Raw genomic sequence first — 21,896 nt, 5'->3', positions numbered from 1 at the left:
AAATCTTCTCCTCTGAAACTACTGGGCCAAATTTAATCAAACTTGGCCATAATCATCATTGGGGTATCTAGTTTAAAAAATGTGTCCGGTGACCCGGCCAACCAACCAAGATGGCTGCCATGGCTAAAAATAGAACATAGGGGTAAAATGCAGTTTTTGGCTTATAACTCAAAAACCAAAGCATTTAGAGCAAATCTGAGATGAGTAAAATTGTTCATCAGGTTAAGATCTATCTGCCCTGAAATTTTCAGATGAATCGGACATTCTGTTGTTGGGTTGCTGCCCCTGAAATGGTAATTTTAAGGAAATTTTGCTGTTTATGGTTATTATCTTGAATATTATTATAGATAGAGATAAACTGTAAACAGCAATAATGTTCAGCAAAGTAAGATCTACAAATAAGTCAACAAGACCAAAATGGTCAGTTGACCACTTTAGGAGTTATTGCCCTTTATAGTCAATTTTTAACCATTTTTCGTAAATCTTAGTAATCTTTTAGAAAAATCTTCTCCTCTGAAACTACTGGGCCAAATTTAACCAAACTTAGCCATAATCATCATTGGGGTATCTAGTTAAAAAAATGTGTCCGGTAAATCGGCCAACAAACCAAGATGGCCGCCATGGCTAAAAATAAAACATGGGGGTAAAATGTAGTTTTTGGCTTATAACTCAAAAACCAAAGCATTAAGAGCAAATCTGACAGGAAGTAAAATTGTTGATCTGGTCATATCTTGAATATTATTATAGATAGAGATAAACTGTAAACAGCAATAATGTACAGCAAAGTAAGAACTAAAAATAAGTCACTATGACCAAAATAGTCAATTGACCCCCTAAGGAGTTATTGCCCTTCATAGTCAATTTTTAACAATTTTCTTAGAATTTGAAGATTTTCAATAACATTTTCCACAGAAAGTACTGTTATAGATAGAGATAATTGTAAGCAGCAAGAATGTTTAGTAAAGTAAGATCTACAAACACATCACCATCACCAAAACACAATTTTGTCATGAATCCATCTGTGTCCATTGTTTAATATTCACATAGACCAAGGTGAGCGACACAGGCTCTTTAGAGCCTCTAGTTTTGTTATTATCTTGAATATTATTATAGATAGAGATAAACTGTAAACAGCAATAATGTACAGCAAAGTAAGAACTAAAAATAAGTCAGTATGACCAAAATAGTCAATTGACCCCCTAAGGAGTTATTGCCCTTCATAGTCAATTTTTAACAATTTTTTTAAAATTTGAAGATTTTCAATAACATTTTCCACAGAAAGTACTGTTATAGATAGAGATAGTTGTAAGCAGCAAGAATGTTTACTAAAGTAAGATCTACAAACACATCACCATCACCAAAACACAATTTTGTCATGAATCCATCTGTGTCCATTGTTTAATATTCACATAGACCAAGGTGAGCGACACAGGCTCTTTAGAGCCTCAAGTTTATGTTGTGCTTTTTTAGTGGAAGATTTTACCTTTGCAGATGTATATAAATTTGTTCAGAACTTTTGTTGATTTGCCCTCATGGTTTTGCCAAACAATCTATCATAACTACAACTGTTTTGCAAGGAACCTTCAGTTAAATTTTCTCATTCTTTTATATATTCATTTGTATTTTATGGTTTTTCTTTCAACTTCTATAGTGTTTTCTGCTGTTACATATCCTGTACAACTTTGAGTGGTTTAGTTTCTGTGTACATCTAAATCTCATGTAGTTTTTAGCTCACCTGGCCTAAAAGGCCAAGTGAGCTTTTCTCATCACTTAGCGTCCGGCGTCCGGCATCGTCGTTAACTTTTACAAAAATCTTCTCCTCTGAAACTACTGGGCCAAATTTAACCAAACTTGGCCACAATCATCATTGGGGTATCTAGTTTAAAAATGTGTCCGGTGACCCGGCCAACCATCCAAGATGGCCGCCATGGCTAAAAATAGAACATAGGGGTAAAATGCAGTTTTTGGCTTATAACTCAAAAACCAAAGCATTTAGAGCAAATCTGACAGGAGTAGAATTGTTAAACAGGTGAAGATCTATCTGCCCTGAAATTTTCAGATGAATCTGATAACCCGTTGTTTGGTTGCTGCCCCTGAATTGGTAATTTTAGGGAATTTTTGCTGTTTTTTTGGTTATTATCTTGAATATTATTATAGATAGAGATAAACAGTAAACAGCAATAATGTTCAGCAAAGTAAGATTTACAAATAAGTCAACATGACTGAAATGGTCAGAAGACCCCTTTAGGAGTTATTGCCCTTTATAGTAAATTTTTAACCATTTTTCGTAAATCTTAGTAATATTTTACAAAAATCTTCTCCTCTGAAACTACTGGGCCAAATTAATCCAAACTTGGCCACAATCATCTTTTTGGTTAGTAGTTTGAAAAATGTGTCGGTGACCCGGCCATCAAACCAAGATGGCCGCCATGGCTAAAAATAGAACATGGGGTAAAATGCAGTTTTTGGCTTATAACTCAAAACCCAAAGCATTTAGAGCAAATCTGACGAAGTGAAATTGTTTATCAGGTAAAGATCTATCTGCCCTGACATTTTCAGATGAATCGGACAACCCGTTGTTGGGTTGCTGGCCCTGAATTAGTCATTTTAAGGAAATTTTGCTCTTTTTGGTTATTATCTTGAATATTATTATAGATAAAGATAAACTATAAACAGCAATTATGTTCAGCAAAGTAAGATTTACAAATAAGTCAACATGACTGAAATGGTCAGTTGACCCCTTTAGGAGTTATTGCCCTTTATAGTCAATTTTTAACCATTTTTCGTAAATCTTAGTAATCTTTTACAAAAATCTTCTCCTCTGAAACTGCTTGGCCAAATTAATCCAAACTTTGCCACAATCATCTTTTGGGTTAGTAGTTTGAAAAATGTGTCCGGTGACCCGGCCATCCAACCAAGATGGCCGCCATGGCTAAAAATAGAACATAGGGGTAAAATGCAGTTTTTGGCTTATAACTCAAAACCCAAAGCATTTAGAGCAAATCTGACATGGGGTAAAATTGTTTATCAGGTCAACATTTATCTGCTCTGAAATTTTTAGATGAATCGGACAACCCGTTGTTGGGTTGCTGACCCTGAATTGTTAGTTTTAAGGAAATTTTGCTGTTTTTGGTCATTATCTTGAATATTATTATTGATAGAGATAAACTGTAAACAACAATAATGTTCAGCAAAGTAAGATTTACAAATAAGTCAACATGACCGAAATGGTCAATTGACCCCCTTAGGAGTTATTGTTCTTTATAGTCAATTTTTAACAATTTTCATAAAATTTGTAAATTTTTACTAACATTTTCCACTGAAACTAATGGGCCAAGTTCATTATAGATAGAGATAATTTTAAGCAGCAAGAATGTTCAGTAAAGTAAGATGTACAAACACATCACCATCACCAAAACACAATTTTGTCAAGAATCCATCTGCTTCCTTTAATATTCACATAGACCAAGGTGAGCGACACAGGCTCTTTAGAGCCTCTAGTTAAATATGTTGAAACAAAGTGCAAAATTTCTAAGACTACAATATTTGTTTGGAAAGTGAATGATTATAATAGTTCCCAAGAAAGTACATATGTGATTAGTTAACATAGAGAAACATATATAGTGGGATGCTTGCTTTGGATTATATCATGCATTTGTTGAATTGCATAAAAATAGAGTTTAGTTTGCATGCTGAATTAAAGACATGAGTTTTTTTCTATGGGTGTTCACTTATATTTCATAATATTCATGTATACCAAAAACAAAATCATACTTTTCATGATTCCAAACTTCATGATAGTGCCAATTCTTGTGAGTTATGATCTATATTCAGTTATCAAGACATCAGTATTAAAGGTGAATAGTTCTTGTGAGTCCTACCAAGTAGACATGTTCCATGTTATGCTTACAGTTACAATTATGAAGAAGATTTGTATTTTTGTCATTCCCTTGAAATGAATTCTTTCTTTTAACAAAGAAAGTTGTGATTTCAGTACCATGAAGCTAGAATGGATGATCCAAAGAGAAGTTTTTCCATCAAGGTTACTTTGTTTACGTTATGAAGAAAACACACAATATTTTACGTGGGCAATGTTTCAGCTTACATTGGTGAGCTCTGAGTCAGAATACTGTGTTAGAGTAGTAGGATATGTCTTCAGACAAACAACTTGAGAGCTAACATATTCAAAATCAACTTACTACATAGTTGAATTGATATTAATATCTCATTAGTATGTCTCCAATATTCATGTAAAATTTGTCACAGGATATTATTAAAGTAGCATTCAATCAATCAAAGATATTTAAGAACTGTCAAATTCAATCTTATGCTATTATTTAATTTAATCTAATTTTTTTTTTATAGATGGATATGGGAAGCAGTACACCAAGTAAATCATCTACTCCATTGAAGCAGAACATCGGTGGTTCATCCTATACACCAATCAAAAATAGCAGCAGTACACCAACACTTCGAAATTATACTGGTACACCTATAGGAAGTACCACACCTAACCAGTCAACACCAAATAAAGGGGGGACACCAGTTGCCTCTAAATATCCTAGAAGAAAGTGATTGATTTATAATCACTTAATCTGCAAGAAAAGATAATCTCAGTTAAATTTCCATGTGGAGGTTAAGCTACTAATATTGTGTTCAATTTGGATGTATACATTCGTTTTGTTTTCATTTTTTATATACTGTTATTTTTTTTCTCATGAGCTAAGTTAGTTCTTCAAATTTTATGACAGTTAATCCATTCCCCTTATTTTAAACATATAGTGTATAGTTTGTAAATTTCTGTGAAAGAAAGTATATTTATCAAGTTGACAATGATTTAGATAAAGAAATCCTCATTTTAACTGGAAAATTTGCTTTTTTTCTAGAATTTAATGTCATTTCATATTTCATAGACTATCACAAATTTTCTGAAGAATATTGTAATTGCCTTGTTTTCATTATTTTTCACGTTAACAAAAGTATGTTGATCAAAATATGGACAAAAGATATGTATATCTTGAAATAGATAGATTAGTAATGATGTGCTTAGTGCTTTATGAATATGTGCCTTGTATTGAAACAAATAGTGATATGACCAATGTATAAAGCTTTTATTTACGAAGTGACTTTGTTATGAGTGATGTGATGTCTTTAACAATGTTATGAATCTTGTGATATGATAGAGTTCAAAAAAATTAAAGTTTTTGTTTTTGGTGGAGTGAACCTTTCATTATATTTAGTTCACACATCTTTACTTGCCAAGTTCCAAAAATTAAGGAACGAGATTTACAAATTCTTTTTTACCTTGCTGATCTTGAGTGTAAATTTTTTTTTTTTAAATTTATCATTTCAAAGTAATGTAATACTTTAGTTGTAGATATTTTTTTATAAGGTTTCTAAGATACTTAGTGTATAGCTATGTTTCTTGATGAAAATATTTGCCATAAAACCCTAGTCGGAGAAAATGGGTCTAGTCAACATAAGGAGTTGTTACATACAATGTAGTTACAGGTAGATCTTAGATTTTTTTTGAATGTCAGCAATGGAATTTGATTTTTTTTAATTCATGTTAGTTTTGAGGAAAAGAAGAAAATTTGTGCATTTTGAAACTATTGCTTGTTAGTATTTCTTTTCTCTTTATCAATATCAAGAGTATTTACTAGTTATCAAAGGTACCAGGCATATGATTTGATATGCCAGATGCGGGTGTCATCTACAGAAGACTCATTTTATTTAAACTGACCTATTAGAATATTTCTTGCCTTTCTGATTTTTTCTCACTTTCTCATTACAAGACGATAACATTTCCTTTTTTCATGATTATTTTGTGAGTGTCAATCCATTTCAATAAAACATCTGAAAACAAATCAATGCTGATTGATGCTGTATGGTAGAGAACTGTCATTATTTTTAACTGTCTTAAATTAATAGAACTGCAAAGAAAGATAACTCTTGAATCAAAGAATGATTCACAAATTGAAATTTTCAACAATTAATCAAATATAGGGACAAATCTCCTGCCATCCCACAGTACATCATTATTCAAATGAAAATAAAACATATTATTTGGCTTAAAGTACTGGACAGGTGAGTTCCAAGCAAGATTGTTATTTTTATGCCCCACCTACGATAGTAGAGGGGCATTATGTTTTCTGGTCTGTGCGTCCGTCCGTCTGTTCGTTCGTTCGTCCGTTCATCCGTCTGTCCCGCTTCAGGTTAAAGTTTTTGGTCAAGGTAGTTTTTGATGAAGTTGAAGTCCAATCGACTTCAAACTTAGTATACATGTTCCCTATGATATGATCTTTCTAATTTTAATACCAAATTAGAGGGTTTAACCCAATTTCACGGTCCACTGAACATAGAAAATGATAGTGCGAGTGGGGCATTCGTGTACTGGGGACACATTCTTGTTTAGTATATTCTTATGTGATATGAATGAAATCAGTATTGAATACAAGAATTGTGATTATTGATACTTTGTACAAACAGGTCATGTACATGTTTCAAAAACCTTTCAAAAGAAGTAATAAAGGTCTTTCAGTCCAATTCAGTTTGATGTTTTTGCATTTTTCAAATTAATTTGAAGAAAATATCAAAATTTGTTTAGTTTCTTTTTACATTTTTTTTAATTCACAATTTAAACCCTTGAACTTTTGGCTATACAAATAGGACTACCTTTATTGGAAAAATGTGCAATCCTTGATACTGCTGATTTTGAGTATTTAAAAATAAATGAATGTTTGGTATATTTTGGTGAATGTATTTATGCCACCTGACAAGAAAAAAAGAGGAAGAAAGCCAAAAACACTTTGTCAAACTAGCAATAGTAGTAGCGTACAATTCACCATTCTATATATAAGAATAAAAGAAGATATAGTATGATTGCCTTTGAGACAACACTCTACCAGAAACCAAATGCCACTTAAGCAGAACACTTTTCACTTTCACTATGAAAGCATGGCAATGTTTTACCCATTAATGGAGGTAATATAAAATATATTGATTGTAAAATGTAATGGAAACAACACATCTTTCATAGAAATCTGACAGCTCCTTTGTATTGTATGATATCTGACATCTTTGTCCTTTGGTCTTTAATAAGGATACTTGTCTTGATAACAATCACACCATGGGGCCCTATGTTTAAGGATACTTGTCTTGATTACAATCACACCATGGGGCTCTTTAAGGATACTTGATTACAATCACACCATGGGGCTCTATGTTTATGATCAATGAGTCATCCCTGAACAAAACAAAGTATGTAGACAGTTTCTCCAAACTATTTTCATATTTATAACAACACTAAATTTTAATGATTGGATCGAGGTTAACCAGAAATATAAGTTGACATAAAATATTCGGATTATCACGTATATTTTTGGATGAAAGTGGGGAAGTAATGCACATTGCAGAATGGTATGAACAACAGAACAAGACCCACTGAAATTCCTAAATATGAAGCTTTACTACAACTATTATATAAACTCAACATGAATTAAGAAATGAGGTGAAGGTCCGATATTAAAACAAAACAAGAAGTACATATAAACCTAACAATCACTCAATACACTAAATACAGCTTATAGTTTCTAAGAAACGGACGTAACCAAGAAAACTAAACATTGACCAAATAACCATGAAAATGAGGTCAATGTCAGATGAACCATGCCAGACAGACTTGCACACCTTACAATAAATCTATGCATTAAATATAGTTGATCTATTGCTTATAGTATCTAAGAAACAAACTTAACATTGACCAAAATGAAGTCAAGATCAGATGATACCTGCCAGACAGACATATGCAGCTTACAATCCTTCCATTCAACAAATATAGTTGACCTTTAGCTATTGTTTATAGTTTAAGAAAACCCAACCAAAACACAAAAACTTAACAGTTCAATGAACAGTGAAAATTAAGGCAAAGTCAAATAAAACCTGCCAGACTGAAATGTACATCAGAAAATATTTCTGTATACCAAATTTAGTATTCGAAAAAAGACAAAAACTCAAAAACTTAACTTTAACCACTGAACCACGAAAATGAGGCAAAGGTCTGATGACACCAAACAGTTGTACACCTTACAATCATTCCATATACCAAATATAGTTGACATATTACATACAGTATAAAATTAAACTGACCCAAAACACAAAAACTTAACTATAACCACTGAACCATGAAAATGAGGTCAAGGTTAGATGACACCTACAAGTTGGACATGTACACCTTACAATCCTCCCATACATCAACTATACTAGACCTATTGCTTATAGTATCTGAAATATGTACTTGACCACCAAAACTTAACCTTCTGTGGGACGATATCTTATAATATAACTGATAAAATAAACAACAGTTTGTTGTTTGCCGCTTACTAGTTACTAAGAAACAGATAAGGTGACATCGCCATTGTGACGTCGACCTAGGTTACAATGTTTTTTCCGAGACATTGCCGGTCCCGGGTCTTCTCAACATTCTCGGGGCCTCAAAAAAAATTACTTTACTTAGAAAAGAAAATTGAAATACAAAATATAAATTACATTAAATCAAGATTAAAGTCTCTCAAATTAAAAACAGATCACAGTTCTTTCACAGTTGAACTAACGTAGTTCATAAAACAAAATTGCATTACAGTCCATATTCATCGTGTAACACATTTTTAAATAAATATGCTTGATCACTTTAATTCGAAAGTCCATAAAAAAAGTTTAATGTTCTTTTTAATCGTTGTCGTGTTTCCATGGTAACTTTGCATAATCTTTTTCATGTACTTCTGTAGATTCTGTTTCTCGAGCTTCCTAAACGCTTCTAAGTTGTGTTCCTCTGTTTTATGTGAAATAAGTATATTGAAAATACTTGAAGCTGTTGATAAGTGTTGATAAGTGTTATTTTTCTGAATGTAACAGTCCTGAAAGTAAGTACCCTAGTTTCGATTTGACTGCGGTGGGTCTGTTCCCGCCTATAACTTTATCTGCAACTATTTCTCAATAGAAATCAGCTCCAATTAATAGTGAAATTTGGAAGGTTTCCTGTTGCATAACTTGATGTGCGAGCTTTAGATCTTGTAAATAGTTACTGTTCCTGTCAATGAAAAGAATGTGGTTCTGTAATGGCATAGCTATCATAGGAACAATTAATGCATGTATTGGGATTTTATGTCCAGTTTCAGTTTCAACATAAACTGTGGCTTTATTGAGTCGCCTTGCATTAGTGTTGGTTTCTCCTAATGATGAGAGTTGAATTTTTTCAGCTCCTTCTCTCTGCAGGTTTAATTCTCGCGCAAGACTCTCCATTACAAAAGACCTTTGAGCACCTTCATCAAACAAAATATTAGTATCTGTGCAATGATCTAACCAAATGGGCCACAGCAGTTTTCAACACTAGATTTGAGTGAAATTGTGCTGACGAGTGTAATAAAGTTGAGTCTTCTTGTATCTCGGTATCCTTCACAAGATTAACTACAGTCGGTGTAGATGTCGTACTTTCGTTTGTACAACTGTGAGCGGAATCTTTCGTGTCAGTGAAACAGTTTTCACTTCTCTGGTCTGCGGCAATTTGGCTTGTCTCTGTTAAAATTCGAGCGGCATCATTTGACTGTGGTAATGACGGCTTGGCATAACTTGTTTGAACAATTTCAGGTGAACTAGAAGGGATGAACGGTGGACTGTCTACATTTAAAACTTGATAAGATGAATGTGATGTTTGATTGGAAATAGGTTGTGATGTTTATCTATGAATATTCTAAAATGTCTCAGTTTAGTAACAAAATTTGTAGTATACTCATCTGTGTCTACAATTTCCGTCACTATATCCTCTGTTTCCGATGCGTTCACAATTTGTTCATTCAGTGTGTCCAGTAACTTGTTCTTTTGTTGTAAATTTTAGTATGTGGCTAACAGCTCCTCTCTGTCGAACTTTCTTTTGCGTCTGCAAATTTTCTTAAAAGTCTGGTAACAGCACTATGATTGTCCGTTCTTATTGATTTCAGCTTTGGTAGCTCCATTAGTCACGGCAACATAAATGTGGGGACGATATCTTATAATATAACTCTGATAAAATAAACAACAGCTTTGTAGTTTGACGTTTACTAGTTACTAAGAAAAAGATAAGGTGATGTCGCCCTTGTGACGTCGACCTTGGTTACAATGTTTTTTCCGAGAAGTTGCCGGTCCCGCGGTCTTCTCGACACCTTGTTCCCTGATCCATGAAATGAGGTCAAGGTCAAATAAAAACTGTCTAACTGGCATGAGGACCTTGCTAGATATGCACATACCAAATATAGTTGACTATTATGAACATTACAAAAAATCTTAACTTTTTATTCAAGTAGTCACTGAACCATAATCAAAGCGCTGTAAGCGCTGAAGACAGTTAACCAAAAACCAAGGCAACCGTAATTATGAAAACTGTGGCAAAGTTGCCTCAACATTAAACATTCATATATAGTACATTTATGTTTATCTAATGATTTATTTATTAAGGCAAATAATATATATCTAATCAAGGTTTCAAAAGCAATGCATATAGCAATGTATATTTTTTATGGTGAGTCTGCAGTGGTACAAGTTCCCAATGATTGCAGTTGTTCTACTTGGTAGTTAACCTTGGTTTTATTTGAATGCTAGAAGTTCAAGTTGACTTAGTATGAACATGTAATACTATGAATGGACTGGTTTCCCTGGAAAGAAAACTGAATTTGTGTTCTATAGTACAAAAGTTATGAGACACGAATCAGACAAATGTTCACTACAACAGGGATCAAAGGTGAGGTCTGACTGACTTACCCATAGTAAATGTAAATGATTTGTTATTTTGTCCCATACATATAAATATATATAATTTAGGGGTGGGGATCTCAACCGTTTTCAAGTTCTCAAACAGGTAGGGGTAGGCAGAGGATTTTGGGAAAAAAATTGGTTGCTTAGGTAGCACTCCACAGTTAGGTGTGTAGTTTCGCATTTTGGCCCCTGTGGATTTTTCAAATATGAGAGCTAGTGTGCAATAAAATTCATTTTTGGATAGCTGAGTATTAAAATAGCCTTTGTATTGGGTTTATATGAACATCAAGGTTATGTAATGTATGTAATATAGGCTGTTTTCTGTATGACAGTCCGTATTTGCATGTCCATACCATACATTGGTCCGGCAATTTTTGTAATGTTTTTTTCCAACTTTTTATCGCACGAACTTTGTGATTGGACTTTACAAAAAAATGAGGCGAAAGACACCCATTTTTTATTTGATCATTAGGAAGATTTAAGAAAACAGTTTCTAAAAAGGTATCACTCAAAGGCATTGAAATTCTAGTTTGATCCAAATTTTGGGGGGATATATGACATGTTCACCCCCCTTTTTGCAATATTTTATGGTAAATAAATGCAGAATGTTGCCATGGATACACATAAAAGGAATTAATTTTCATCCTTTTACCCTTTGAAAATTGAATCTATGGAAGATACTGATTACATACATATGCACATGTACAACACAAACAGTTAGGTTAATGTATTAGAAATCCAGGAATAGGAGATGATAAAACATTTTGGGGCTCATTTTTAATTTTATTTTCTAACTGTGGAGTGCTACCTTATATAGGGAATCACTGAAGCGTATCTGGAGCGGGTCCCCTCTTAGGTCAGTCAGTGGGCCCCCACTTATGAAAATTTCTGGATCCCCCATTGGGGGTAGGGTGACCCTAGGGACTTCCACTACATTTCATTTTATTTGTTATATTGTCCCATACATAAATATATATGGTTTAGGGGTGGGGATCTCATTGGTTTCCAAGTTCTCAAACAGGAGGGGTAGGGTGACCCCAGGGACTCACTCCCCCTATATTTCATTTAATTAGTTATATTGGCCCATATATGAATACAAATTGTTTTGGTGTGGGGATCTCGACCGTTTCCAAGTTCTCAAACAGGAGGGTTGGGGTGACTACAGGGACTTCCCCTATATTTCATTTGATTTGCTTATATTGTCCCATACATGAGTATATATGGTTTAGGGGTGAGGATCTTGACCATTTCCAAGTTCTCAAACAGGAGGGTGTACAGTGACCCAAGGGGCTTCCCTATCTTTCATTTGAATTGTTATATTGTCCCGTACATGAATATATATGGTTAAAGGGTGGGGATCTCAACGGGTTTCAAATTCTCTAACAGGAGGGGGTTGGGGTGACCCCCAGCGACTCTTCCTATATTTCGTTGATTTTTTACTGTAGTATTGTCATAAACATGAATATATATGGTTAAGGGGTGTGGATCTCGACCGTTTCCAAATTCTCAAACAGGAGGGGTAGGGTAACTCCAGGGACTCCCCCTATATTTCATTTTATTTATTATATTGTCCTATACTTGAATATATGCAGGGCGGATTCAGTCGGAAAAAGGGGGGGGGGGGGGCGTGCACCCCCTTAAATTTGCAGAGCATGGGTTGTTCTCAGCTTAATAAAGAATATTCCGATAATTTTACCTCAAATTTTTTTTAGCCTCGCCCTGCTCGGAGAAAATTTAAGTTTGCACCCGGCCCCTCCTAACCTAAAATCCTGAATCTGCGCCTCATATGGTTTAGGGTGGGGAGCTCGACCTTTTCCAAGTTATTAAACAGGAGGGGTAGAGTGGCCCAAAGGATTGAGATAAAAAAAAAAAAAAAAAAAAAACCTTCGAAATTGCAGTAATATGTTTACACTTTAAAAGCATCTCACATGCATTATCATCATTTATCACTGATAAAGAAAATTTATACTGTGACCATGAACATGTATATTGTTAGATTATACTATTCCCAGCTGTCACGTTGTATTGGATTTTTAAATTAAAATTTGTCAAAAAGAATTTTGAGTTTCTGTATAAAATATTTTTCTGCTTTTTCTTTCTTTTACATATATCTTTTGGTTTACAATTCTAGTGTTCATATTCATTTACCATGCATAGATGTATTTTTTCACCTGCTTGGATTTATTTTGTAATCGATCGCCAAACCCGGAATTACCCTTATCCGCTTCCGGAATCTGATCCTGTATTGTAAAATTTTGTCTTCACGGCCGCCATTGTTATGTTGTTGAAGTGAAAGTGAGACTTGAAAGAAGTGGAAGTGAAAAATTTTACGAGAGAAATTTAGAGAAATTGTTTTAAGTTTGGCATCTTGTTTAATGCACATTGTATAAAACTTGTACAGCACACATACATACACATTGAGACAAACAAAACAAAACTTGTATTATTCCAGTTTTTCCCAAAACAAAAAAAAAACATAAATATATTTCATATTGACCGCCATTTTTGATTTTTGTCTTGAATTTTTTTTTTCATTCTGTCTTATTTATTTTCCCCGTTGTTCATATTAATATTTTTTCCTTTGTCTTGTTTCATATTTATAAAATAAACGTTTGGGCTCGCATTTCGGGTGATAATCCGGAAGCTTATTATTATTACAAAGTCTTTAAAAGAAAACAACATACCTGTATGTCATTGATAAAACTGAAAAAGAGCGCTAGCAGGCCAATTCCAACACCAGAAGGGCCACAAAAATACAAACCAGTTCTTTTGAGTGACAGCATTGGGGCCAAAATACAAAAACAAGAATTTCATCAGCAGCATAGAGAAATTAGTTTTTGGTGTGAAGGAGGTCGCAACGTTAACTCAGCAGTGTCTTGGCTAGAAGACAACTTAGAAACAGAGCTACAACTCATAGATAGGAATATCTGGTTATACATTCTTATTGGTACCTGTGATTTTACTGAACTGAATAAAAGAACAAGACAGATCAAAATACGGTACCAAGATACACAGGATATTGTTGAACATCTTACTACAAAATACAGGGAAATAATAAAACAACTCGAAAAGCTCTCTCCACATAGTAAATATACTATCCTTGAAATCCCATTCTTTTCCATTGTTGAGTAGAATAAAATTCAGAAGTCAAAGAAAAAGGACCAAAATTACAAATTGAAAGATACGGAGGAAAAAGAACAACAAGACGAAGACCATACATTAGAACATCAAATCATAGAGGTCAACAAAGCCATCAAAAATATAAATTTAGAAAGTCAACATCATCCTTCTAGTCTTAACAGTGACCTGTATAGAACGTCTAACAGGCAAGCAAGAAAATATAAAGGTGAAGGAGAAAGTAGCAGACACGCCGGCGACGTCAAAAGCAGGCGCCTTTACAACATCAGTTTGTTATATGACGGGATTCATCCTAACTACCATCTAGCCCGTGCTTGGTTAATGAAGTTCACTCTTCAGACTATCAAAGATTGCTGGATAACAGAAAAACAAGGGGAAGAAAAAGAAAAGGATCTGAATAACAACTAGAGGATAAAAAAAAACAAAAAAAACAACAAAATCATAACATTTTATTATAGTGATCAGGACAACAAAATTTAAGGTCAGCGTGGGACTCCGCGCTATACCACAATTACAGTTTCCCAGAACTGAGTATCAGGTCAGTGTGGGACTCCGCGCTATACCATTTGGCTCAACTGGATAACTTGGTTTAGATCTCTGTCCTGAAACCTATAATAAAAAGTCCATTGCAATAACCAGCATATCCGAATATATATTTAAAAAGTCAGGATATAGGATTCAGAGAACATAACAATATTTAAAAATTTGCTACACCATACATAGTAGCTTACCATCCACAATCAGGGTTAGGTCAGCGTGGGATTCCGCGCTACACCACTATACCCCTGTGGATAACCATATATAGATTTTAAAAGTAGACTGAATTCTATGAGTTACTGATTAGTTAAAGAGAATAAAAAAAAATCCAATATATATCCAACAACAAAACAATATATTGATAAAATAGACAAAAAAAATATCAGAAAGTATGGAATTAAGGAAATTTAGGAAAACAGCCTCAACAGGAGATCTTCAACCATCAACAATTAACACCAGGCTGTATACCTTAAATAAAGAGAAATCCCTCCAAAAAAAATCAGATGCCTGCCAGAGACAACATTTAAAATACGAACTTAAGGCAGGAAATAATTTTGTTGTAGAAATGAGTGCAGGAGCATATGAAATACTAAAAGGAGAAATACACAAAATACTGAACTCTACAGATGAAAACATCCTTGCCGTAGTACAAAAACAAGATGGAGTCGAGGAGGCAGGTTTAACAGTTGACTCATGCTACCGAGTATATAACAGGAAACAAAATGGACAAGCCGGCAGCGTATTGAAATTCTCCATTAATCTATACCATACCAGCTGTTCAATGAACGTTAATGGAAAGAGAGTAGATATATTTATCAATGACATTTTTGATAAACTTTGTGAAAAAATTAGAAAGGAATATTGCGAGGTACAATTACTTAACAACAGTATTCATACCTGCATATCTCAAATGAAGAAGTACTCTTCAAAAGTGATACAAAAGTCTATAACAAACAGCGACAATAGGCAGGGTAGTCATCAAAAAGACAATGAAACTAGTTTGAATATATACAATAGAAACAACCAGAATGTAGAGGTACAAGGAGCTGAATCAGACACAAGTATATGTCCATCCTGCAGAAAATATGTAGAAGATGGGATAGGCTGCGATAGGTGTGACTACTGGTACCATTATGAGTGTGAAAACATCTCGAAGGATATAGGCAGTGAAGAGCTAAAACATATAGAATACATATGCAGATTCTGCAATGACGACATGCTATATGAGAGCAGAAATTACATGGAGTGCGATGAAGAACAACATAATCCTCCAGAAGATTCAAGCACAGATGTAGAGACTTATCAAATACATAATATAGAGAGTATACAGGAAATTCAAGATCAGAGCCTAGAAAATAATAATACAGAGAACATCAAGGAAATATTGATAGAAGAAAAGGAAGCCATAAAAACTTTGAATCCTGATGACCAAAATGAAGATCAGAAAATGCTACCAGAAGCAACAGAAGATGAGACTCTGGTCAAAAGGGTAATATCACCAATTCAACCCATAATAAAAATGAATACAAAATCCCAAGAGAAGAAAGCATCAGGACAATCATATGAGAATAGTCAGAACATCGACAAAACATCAATGCAATCCACAGACAAGAAAAAGGGGTCCAAATCATCAACTGGGACAAAAAGATCAGATAAAGATGAAATTATAGTCTCCCAAAAGACCAGGATACTGAATCTTGAAAATGAAATTAAACACATGAGAACTGTTATAGAGACAATCAAAACGCAAAATGATCAACCAAATCAAAACCAGACAAGAACTGATAATACAACCAGGATTGATAATAACCAACAAGAATGGATGGCGCATAACAACATGAGAGAAATGCTGCTTGAACATCGTTTAAGAGCAATTGAAGCCCAAATGACGCAAAATATGTGTATTCAAACAGCACTCACAACTCAAATTGCGCTACAGGTCAAAAACCATCCTCCTACAAATCCATATATGTGTACAGGAAATTTTCCATCTCACCCACACTTGATGAATCATGGGATACCACAATATACACATACAGCATACACAAACCAATATGTGCCAACGACAAACATACCAATGCATATGCCAATTGGAATGTACAATCAATATACTATGCCAACTGAGATGCATAATCCATATACTATGCCAACTGGGATGCAGATGCAAGGTCCATATACTATGCCAACTGGGAGGCAGATGCAAAGTTCATATACTATACCAACATATATAAATCAGCAACAGACATCAGGAGTTTATATACCAACTGCTCCATTTGAAGTACTGCAAAGACAACAAGGGCAATATCAACACCACAACTTGTCAAATACACATGTCAATCCAAACATAGGGCAACAGAATCAACGAAGAATGAATGCAACAAGCCATCCATTGGATCCTGAGCCTATACAACAGACAACAAAACCAGGACTCTTGCCACATCCTCAAAATTTCAACAAGAATATGAATCATACAGGTCAACAAAACCAAAAAAATGCAGTAAGAGCTAACACAATACAAAAGCAGCAGAACATCAATACTCAAAGAGAGAGAGATAGGGATATCTCTATAAAAAGCAAAATAACAACCCTTGACAGGAGAGCACACAATCAAGGATTGACTGGCACGCTCGACCAAAGCCAGAGGATGGATACACATAATGAAATAAATATACCATCACAGGATATTGAAAAACATCAAAATACCCTGACAGAACACTTGTCTTGTACACATCCAACATCTGACAACCTAAAAGTACAGACAATCAATGACACCAGTGAAACAGATAAAGAGCAGGGAAATGTTCGTGTACTAGCCCAAGAAAGCCGCCCGCCAGATCAGGAACAAGCTGCAGGAAAGGTAAAGATTCTAATCCAACAATAGAGATTATCACAAACAACATTGAAGGATTAAAAACAAATATTACATTCTTACATTCTTTAGACCTGTCAAAATCAATAGTATGTCTTCAAGAGCACTTCCTATGGGATTTTCAAATTAGAGAAATTAAAAACATACTGCCAGATATGGAAAATCATACAAGATGTTCGGATACCAATGACCCAATAGACAGTTTTAAACTTCCTAAAGGCAAAGCTGGAGTCTCCATATTATGGCCAAATGCATGGACTAACAGCATTAAAAAGCTAAAAGATGGCAATGAAAGAGTAATTGCAATACTAATAACAGCCTCACAAGAATTATGTATTATAAATGCATACATGCCAACTTGCAATACAGACTCCCAATTTGAATATACAGAATGTTTGGATATAATATATGATATCATACAAAAGTATCAGGAGACTCATAAAGTTATACTTTGTGGAGATTTGAATGGGACACTCCTATCTACGAGAAGTAACAAACATGACAAGATGCTGAAGAACTTTGTGGCAGAAATGGGTTTATCAACAGGACAAGATATATGCGAAAAGCACACATTTTTCCATCATGCTTGGTCATCTTCATCACAAATTGACTATATACTAGTCCAAGACAAAAAACTAGTACTAAACTACACTATAGATGAAAAATCAAGTATCAATCTGTCAGCGCATACCTCAGTCAGAGTCATTACAACAATAGACATACCAGCAAAAGTGAAATCTGCAAATAAAAACAGAAAAGCTAAGTATAAGTTACAATGGGACCAAATGGATACAAACCAATACAACAGGCTCATACAACAGGATATAACTGCAATAGTGGATGAAAATAACATTAACACACAGGTTGATATTCTAACAAATAGCCTTGTAAGAGCAGGAAATATTACAATTCCAACAAAACTCCTGCAACTTAAGGGTCCAAAATGGAAAGCATCCCCAGAAGTTCAAATACTTATAAAATCTTGCAGAAATATATACAAACAGTGGCAAGAAGCTGGTAAACAGAAAGAACATCCATTAGCTACAACACTTAAGCTGGAGAAGAGAAAATTGCGTAGCAAAGTAAGAATGGAACAAGCTGTCAGTAGACAAAGTTTATATCAACAGATAATGGACAACCCAAATACCCAGCTTTTCTATAGACTAATCAATAGGAACCGTAGCAGCCAACAAACTTCTACAAACTGCTTAAAAATCAATGGGGAATTGAATTTCATACCAGAAGATCAAAGAAGAAGTTTTGCATCCTACTACGAGGACCTGAGTGTCCCAAAGGAAGAGTTATTTGACAATAACTATCTCAACCTATGTAAAATCAGACAGCAGCTATATGAACAAGCAATGGACCAAAGTATTGTGGAACCAGAACTTTTTACAGATACAGAAGTCATGAAAGCAATAGATGAGCTTAATACCAAAAAAGGTGCTGATGAATTTGGGATATCAGCTGAACATCTAAAGTACTCCAAAACTACTATTACCCCTGCATTAACATCAATTTTTAACAACATCCTACTGAATAAAGCAGTACCAACAGCATTTACTTTTGGCCTACTTACTCCAGTACTGAAAAAACAAAAAGATCCAACTATCATGGGGAACTATCGTGGTATAACAGTCACAGCTACTATTGGAAAAACCTTTGAATATGCTTTTATAGGAAAACTAAATCTAAAATCAAAAACATTGCTACAGTTTGGATTTACAGAAGGATTGTCACCAATAATGTCAAGTCTGCTTATATCTGAAGCCCGCTATGAAATCAAAAAGTCAACTGAAAAATTTTATATATCTGTTCTAGATGTTCAGTCAGCATTTGATGTTGTCCAGCATATAATTCTTATGGACAAGGCCATTGATCAGAATATTCACCCCACCTATTGGAAGATCCTAACAGAACTATATAATGGGCTTAGCTCCAAAGTAAAATGGCTAGATGGGGTAAGCGAATCCTTCACAATAAAACAAGGAGTTAGACAAGGTAGGATACTCTCTACTCATCTATATAAAATATTTGTGCAGGATTTGTTAGTTGAGCTAGAGCAGAATTCCTTGGGTTATCATCTAGGAGACATCTATATAGGAGCACCAACCTGTGCCGATGATATCGCCTTCATCTCAAATAATGAGCATGAGCTCCAAATAATGTTGAATGTTATAGACAGGTATGCAAAGGAACATCATTACAAAATACATCCTACAAAAACAGAAATAATCGATTGCTCAAAAGTTAAAACTGATTACAACTGGACTATGGATGGTAAAAAAGTAAAAACCACTGATTGCAGTGAACATCTAGGAGTAAAAAGAACAGATGGTTCAGAAAATAACTTCAACGTAAAAGACAGAATTCAAACAGCAAGAAGAACAAGGTATGCTCTTATGGGATCTGGAGTACATGGCACCAATGGACTCAACCCAGAAATCTCCTACCAAATTTATAGAACATATGTTATACCAAGATTAATATATGGATTAGAGGTACTTCCATTAACAAAATCTAATCTTGAAGATCTAGAGAAATTTCACAGGAAGAATTTGAGACACCTACAGTCCTTACCAGAAAGGACATCAAATGCTGCTGTCCTACTGTTTTTGGGAGCCTTGCCGATAGAAGCTGAAATACATAAGAGACAACTATCACTACTATATTCCATTATAACATGTGACAATACCAAAATCAAAGATGTCATGAACAGACAGATAGCTACCAATTTCGATAACAAGAAAAGTTTCTTCAGCAAAATACTGAACATTTTAGAGTTATACAGTCTACCTTCAATCAACATACTTCAAAATAGCACACCCAAAAAAAATGCATGGAAGGAAGAAATCAATAGACAAATTCACAAATTTTGGAATGATAAATTAAAATCTGATGCTTTCAATAAAACCAGCCTTAAATATGTCTGCATAGATAATTTGGAAATAGGAAAAACAGCACATGTATGGAAGCTAAAAAATCAACCCAGAATTGAGATAAGAAAATCCATTGTGAAATCCAGAATGATGACTGGAACTTATATATTGCAATCAGACAAACATAAGTTCACACATTTCTCAACAGAAGCAACAAGTCAACTGTGCCATACAGAAAGTGAAGACATAGTACACATGATAACCACCTGTCCTGTACTAAGCACTATAAGAGAGAAATATTTTATAGATATAAAAAAAGTCATTCTGGATAGCTGTGGTCCTGCAAAATGGAATACATACTGCAACAATAAGATGGAAATTACACGTCTGATATTAGACTGGAGCAATTTTAAAGAATCCCTTAGTATAGGAATGGAACTGGCAGAAAAGTTAGAGCAGAAAGCTAGAAACCTACTATTCCAACTACATATCAAGAGAATTGAAATATTAGATGCACGGAACATCAAATAACATTGTGTAAAACCAAAGTGTACAGGTATATGAACAATTATACTGTGTATTAATATTCAATATTTAGTGGTTAGTGAAGAAGCAAAAACGGATAAATGTTTATACATATAAGAACTGTTTTATTAAAAATGTTAAACATGGAGAAACAAATATATTCAAATTCTCATTACATGGACTAGAGATAGACGATTCAAATAAATGTGTTAGTAAAGGAGACAAAAGGAGGATATTCATCAAGTTGAATTGATAATCACCCGAATGCGAGTTCAGCTCTAAATTATGAGTATAATTCAAATTTAAAATTTCTATAAAATGAGAAATGTTATTATATAATTAAAATAATTAAAATTAATGACAAGCTCCTGTATTATAAATGATAATTTTATACGATGCCAAAATATTTTTAACCACATTTTCCACTTAAAACAAAGTAAATTTATTACATGATACTGAAACTAAGAATAAGAACTTTGTTTTTAATGACTGTCTTATTTTTATTTTTAGCTTTTTAATTAGATAAAAGATTCTAGTTTTTATCAATGAAATTCCACATCGCCAGTCAAGAAAATTGATGTTCACTATTATGAGATATTTTATCATCTTAAAATTGATGCAAAATATATTTTTACTTTTTAAAATACATACTTGTTCCTTTTAAAATAATTAAGTAACCTCATTTTAGAAAATTAATCTATAACTCTATCCTTTTATAAAAAATAGAATTATATATATATAACTACTATCACTATAGACACTTATTTTGTTTTTGTACAACTTTTAAATATTGTATGTTTAAGTTTTAAAACACAAAAAAAACAAAAACATGTATATAAGACCCTCACATGTAAATACTGCTATAGTGCACGTTTCCTTTATTATAATAAAAAAATAAAAAAATAAATACAAAATAAAACAGTCTGTATATATATATAAAAACAACTTATAAATGAAAGAAAACCTCCTACATAGTGTGCTGTACATAGTTATCTACATACAACCAAAAAAAATCTTTCAAAATTTACCCCAAATACTCTAATAATATATATATTAGAGGTGTTCCTATTTAAAGGAAGCTAATACAGAGAAGAAGAAGTTATGTGTTTACAATGTTGTTTTTGTCAATCAGATACGATTTTACTCGAATTTATACAATATTT

The 21,896-nt window shown here is 33.7% G+C and overlaps 1 protein-coding gene across 6 annotated transcripts in view; it reads left to right on the top strand.

Annotated features, from left to right (window-relative positions):
* LOC143078775 (uncharacterized) overlaps positions 1 to 6,746 on the top strand; it is a 60,645-nt gene extending 53,899 nt beyond the window's left edge. For 5 of the 6 annotated variants that reach the window (XM_076253739.1, XM_076253738.1, XM_076253740.1 and 2 more), the window contains one exon: positions 4,366 to 6,746. In XM_076253739.1, the coding sequence (XP_076109854.1) occupies positions 4,366 to 4,575 (210 nt within the window). In that variant the 3' untranslated portion in view covers positions 4,576 to 6,746. The remainder of the gene's footprint in view (positions 1 to 4,365) is intronic. The other variant, XM_076253741.1, reaches the window with a different exon arrangement.
* The last annotated feature ends 15,150 nt before the right edge of the window (positions 6,747 to 21,896 follow it).

Source organism: Mytilus galloprovincialis, chromosome 6, assembly GCF_965363235.1.
Source record: "Mytilus galloprovincialis chromosome 6, xbMytGall1.hap1.1, whole genome shotgun sequence".
Lineage (NCBI taxonomy): Eukaryota > Metazoa > Mollusca > Bivalvia > Mytilida > Mytilidae > Mytilus > Mytilus galloprovincialis.
This window is presented reverse-complemented; position numbering and strand designations above follow the sequence as displayed.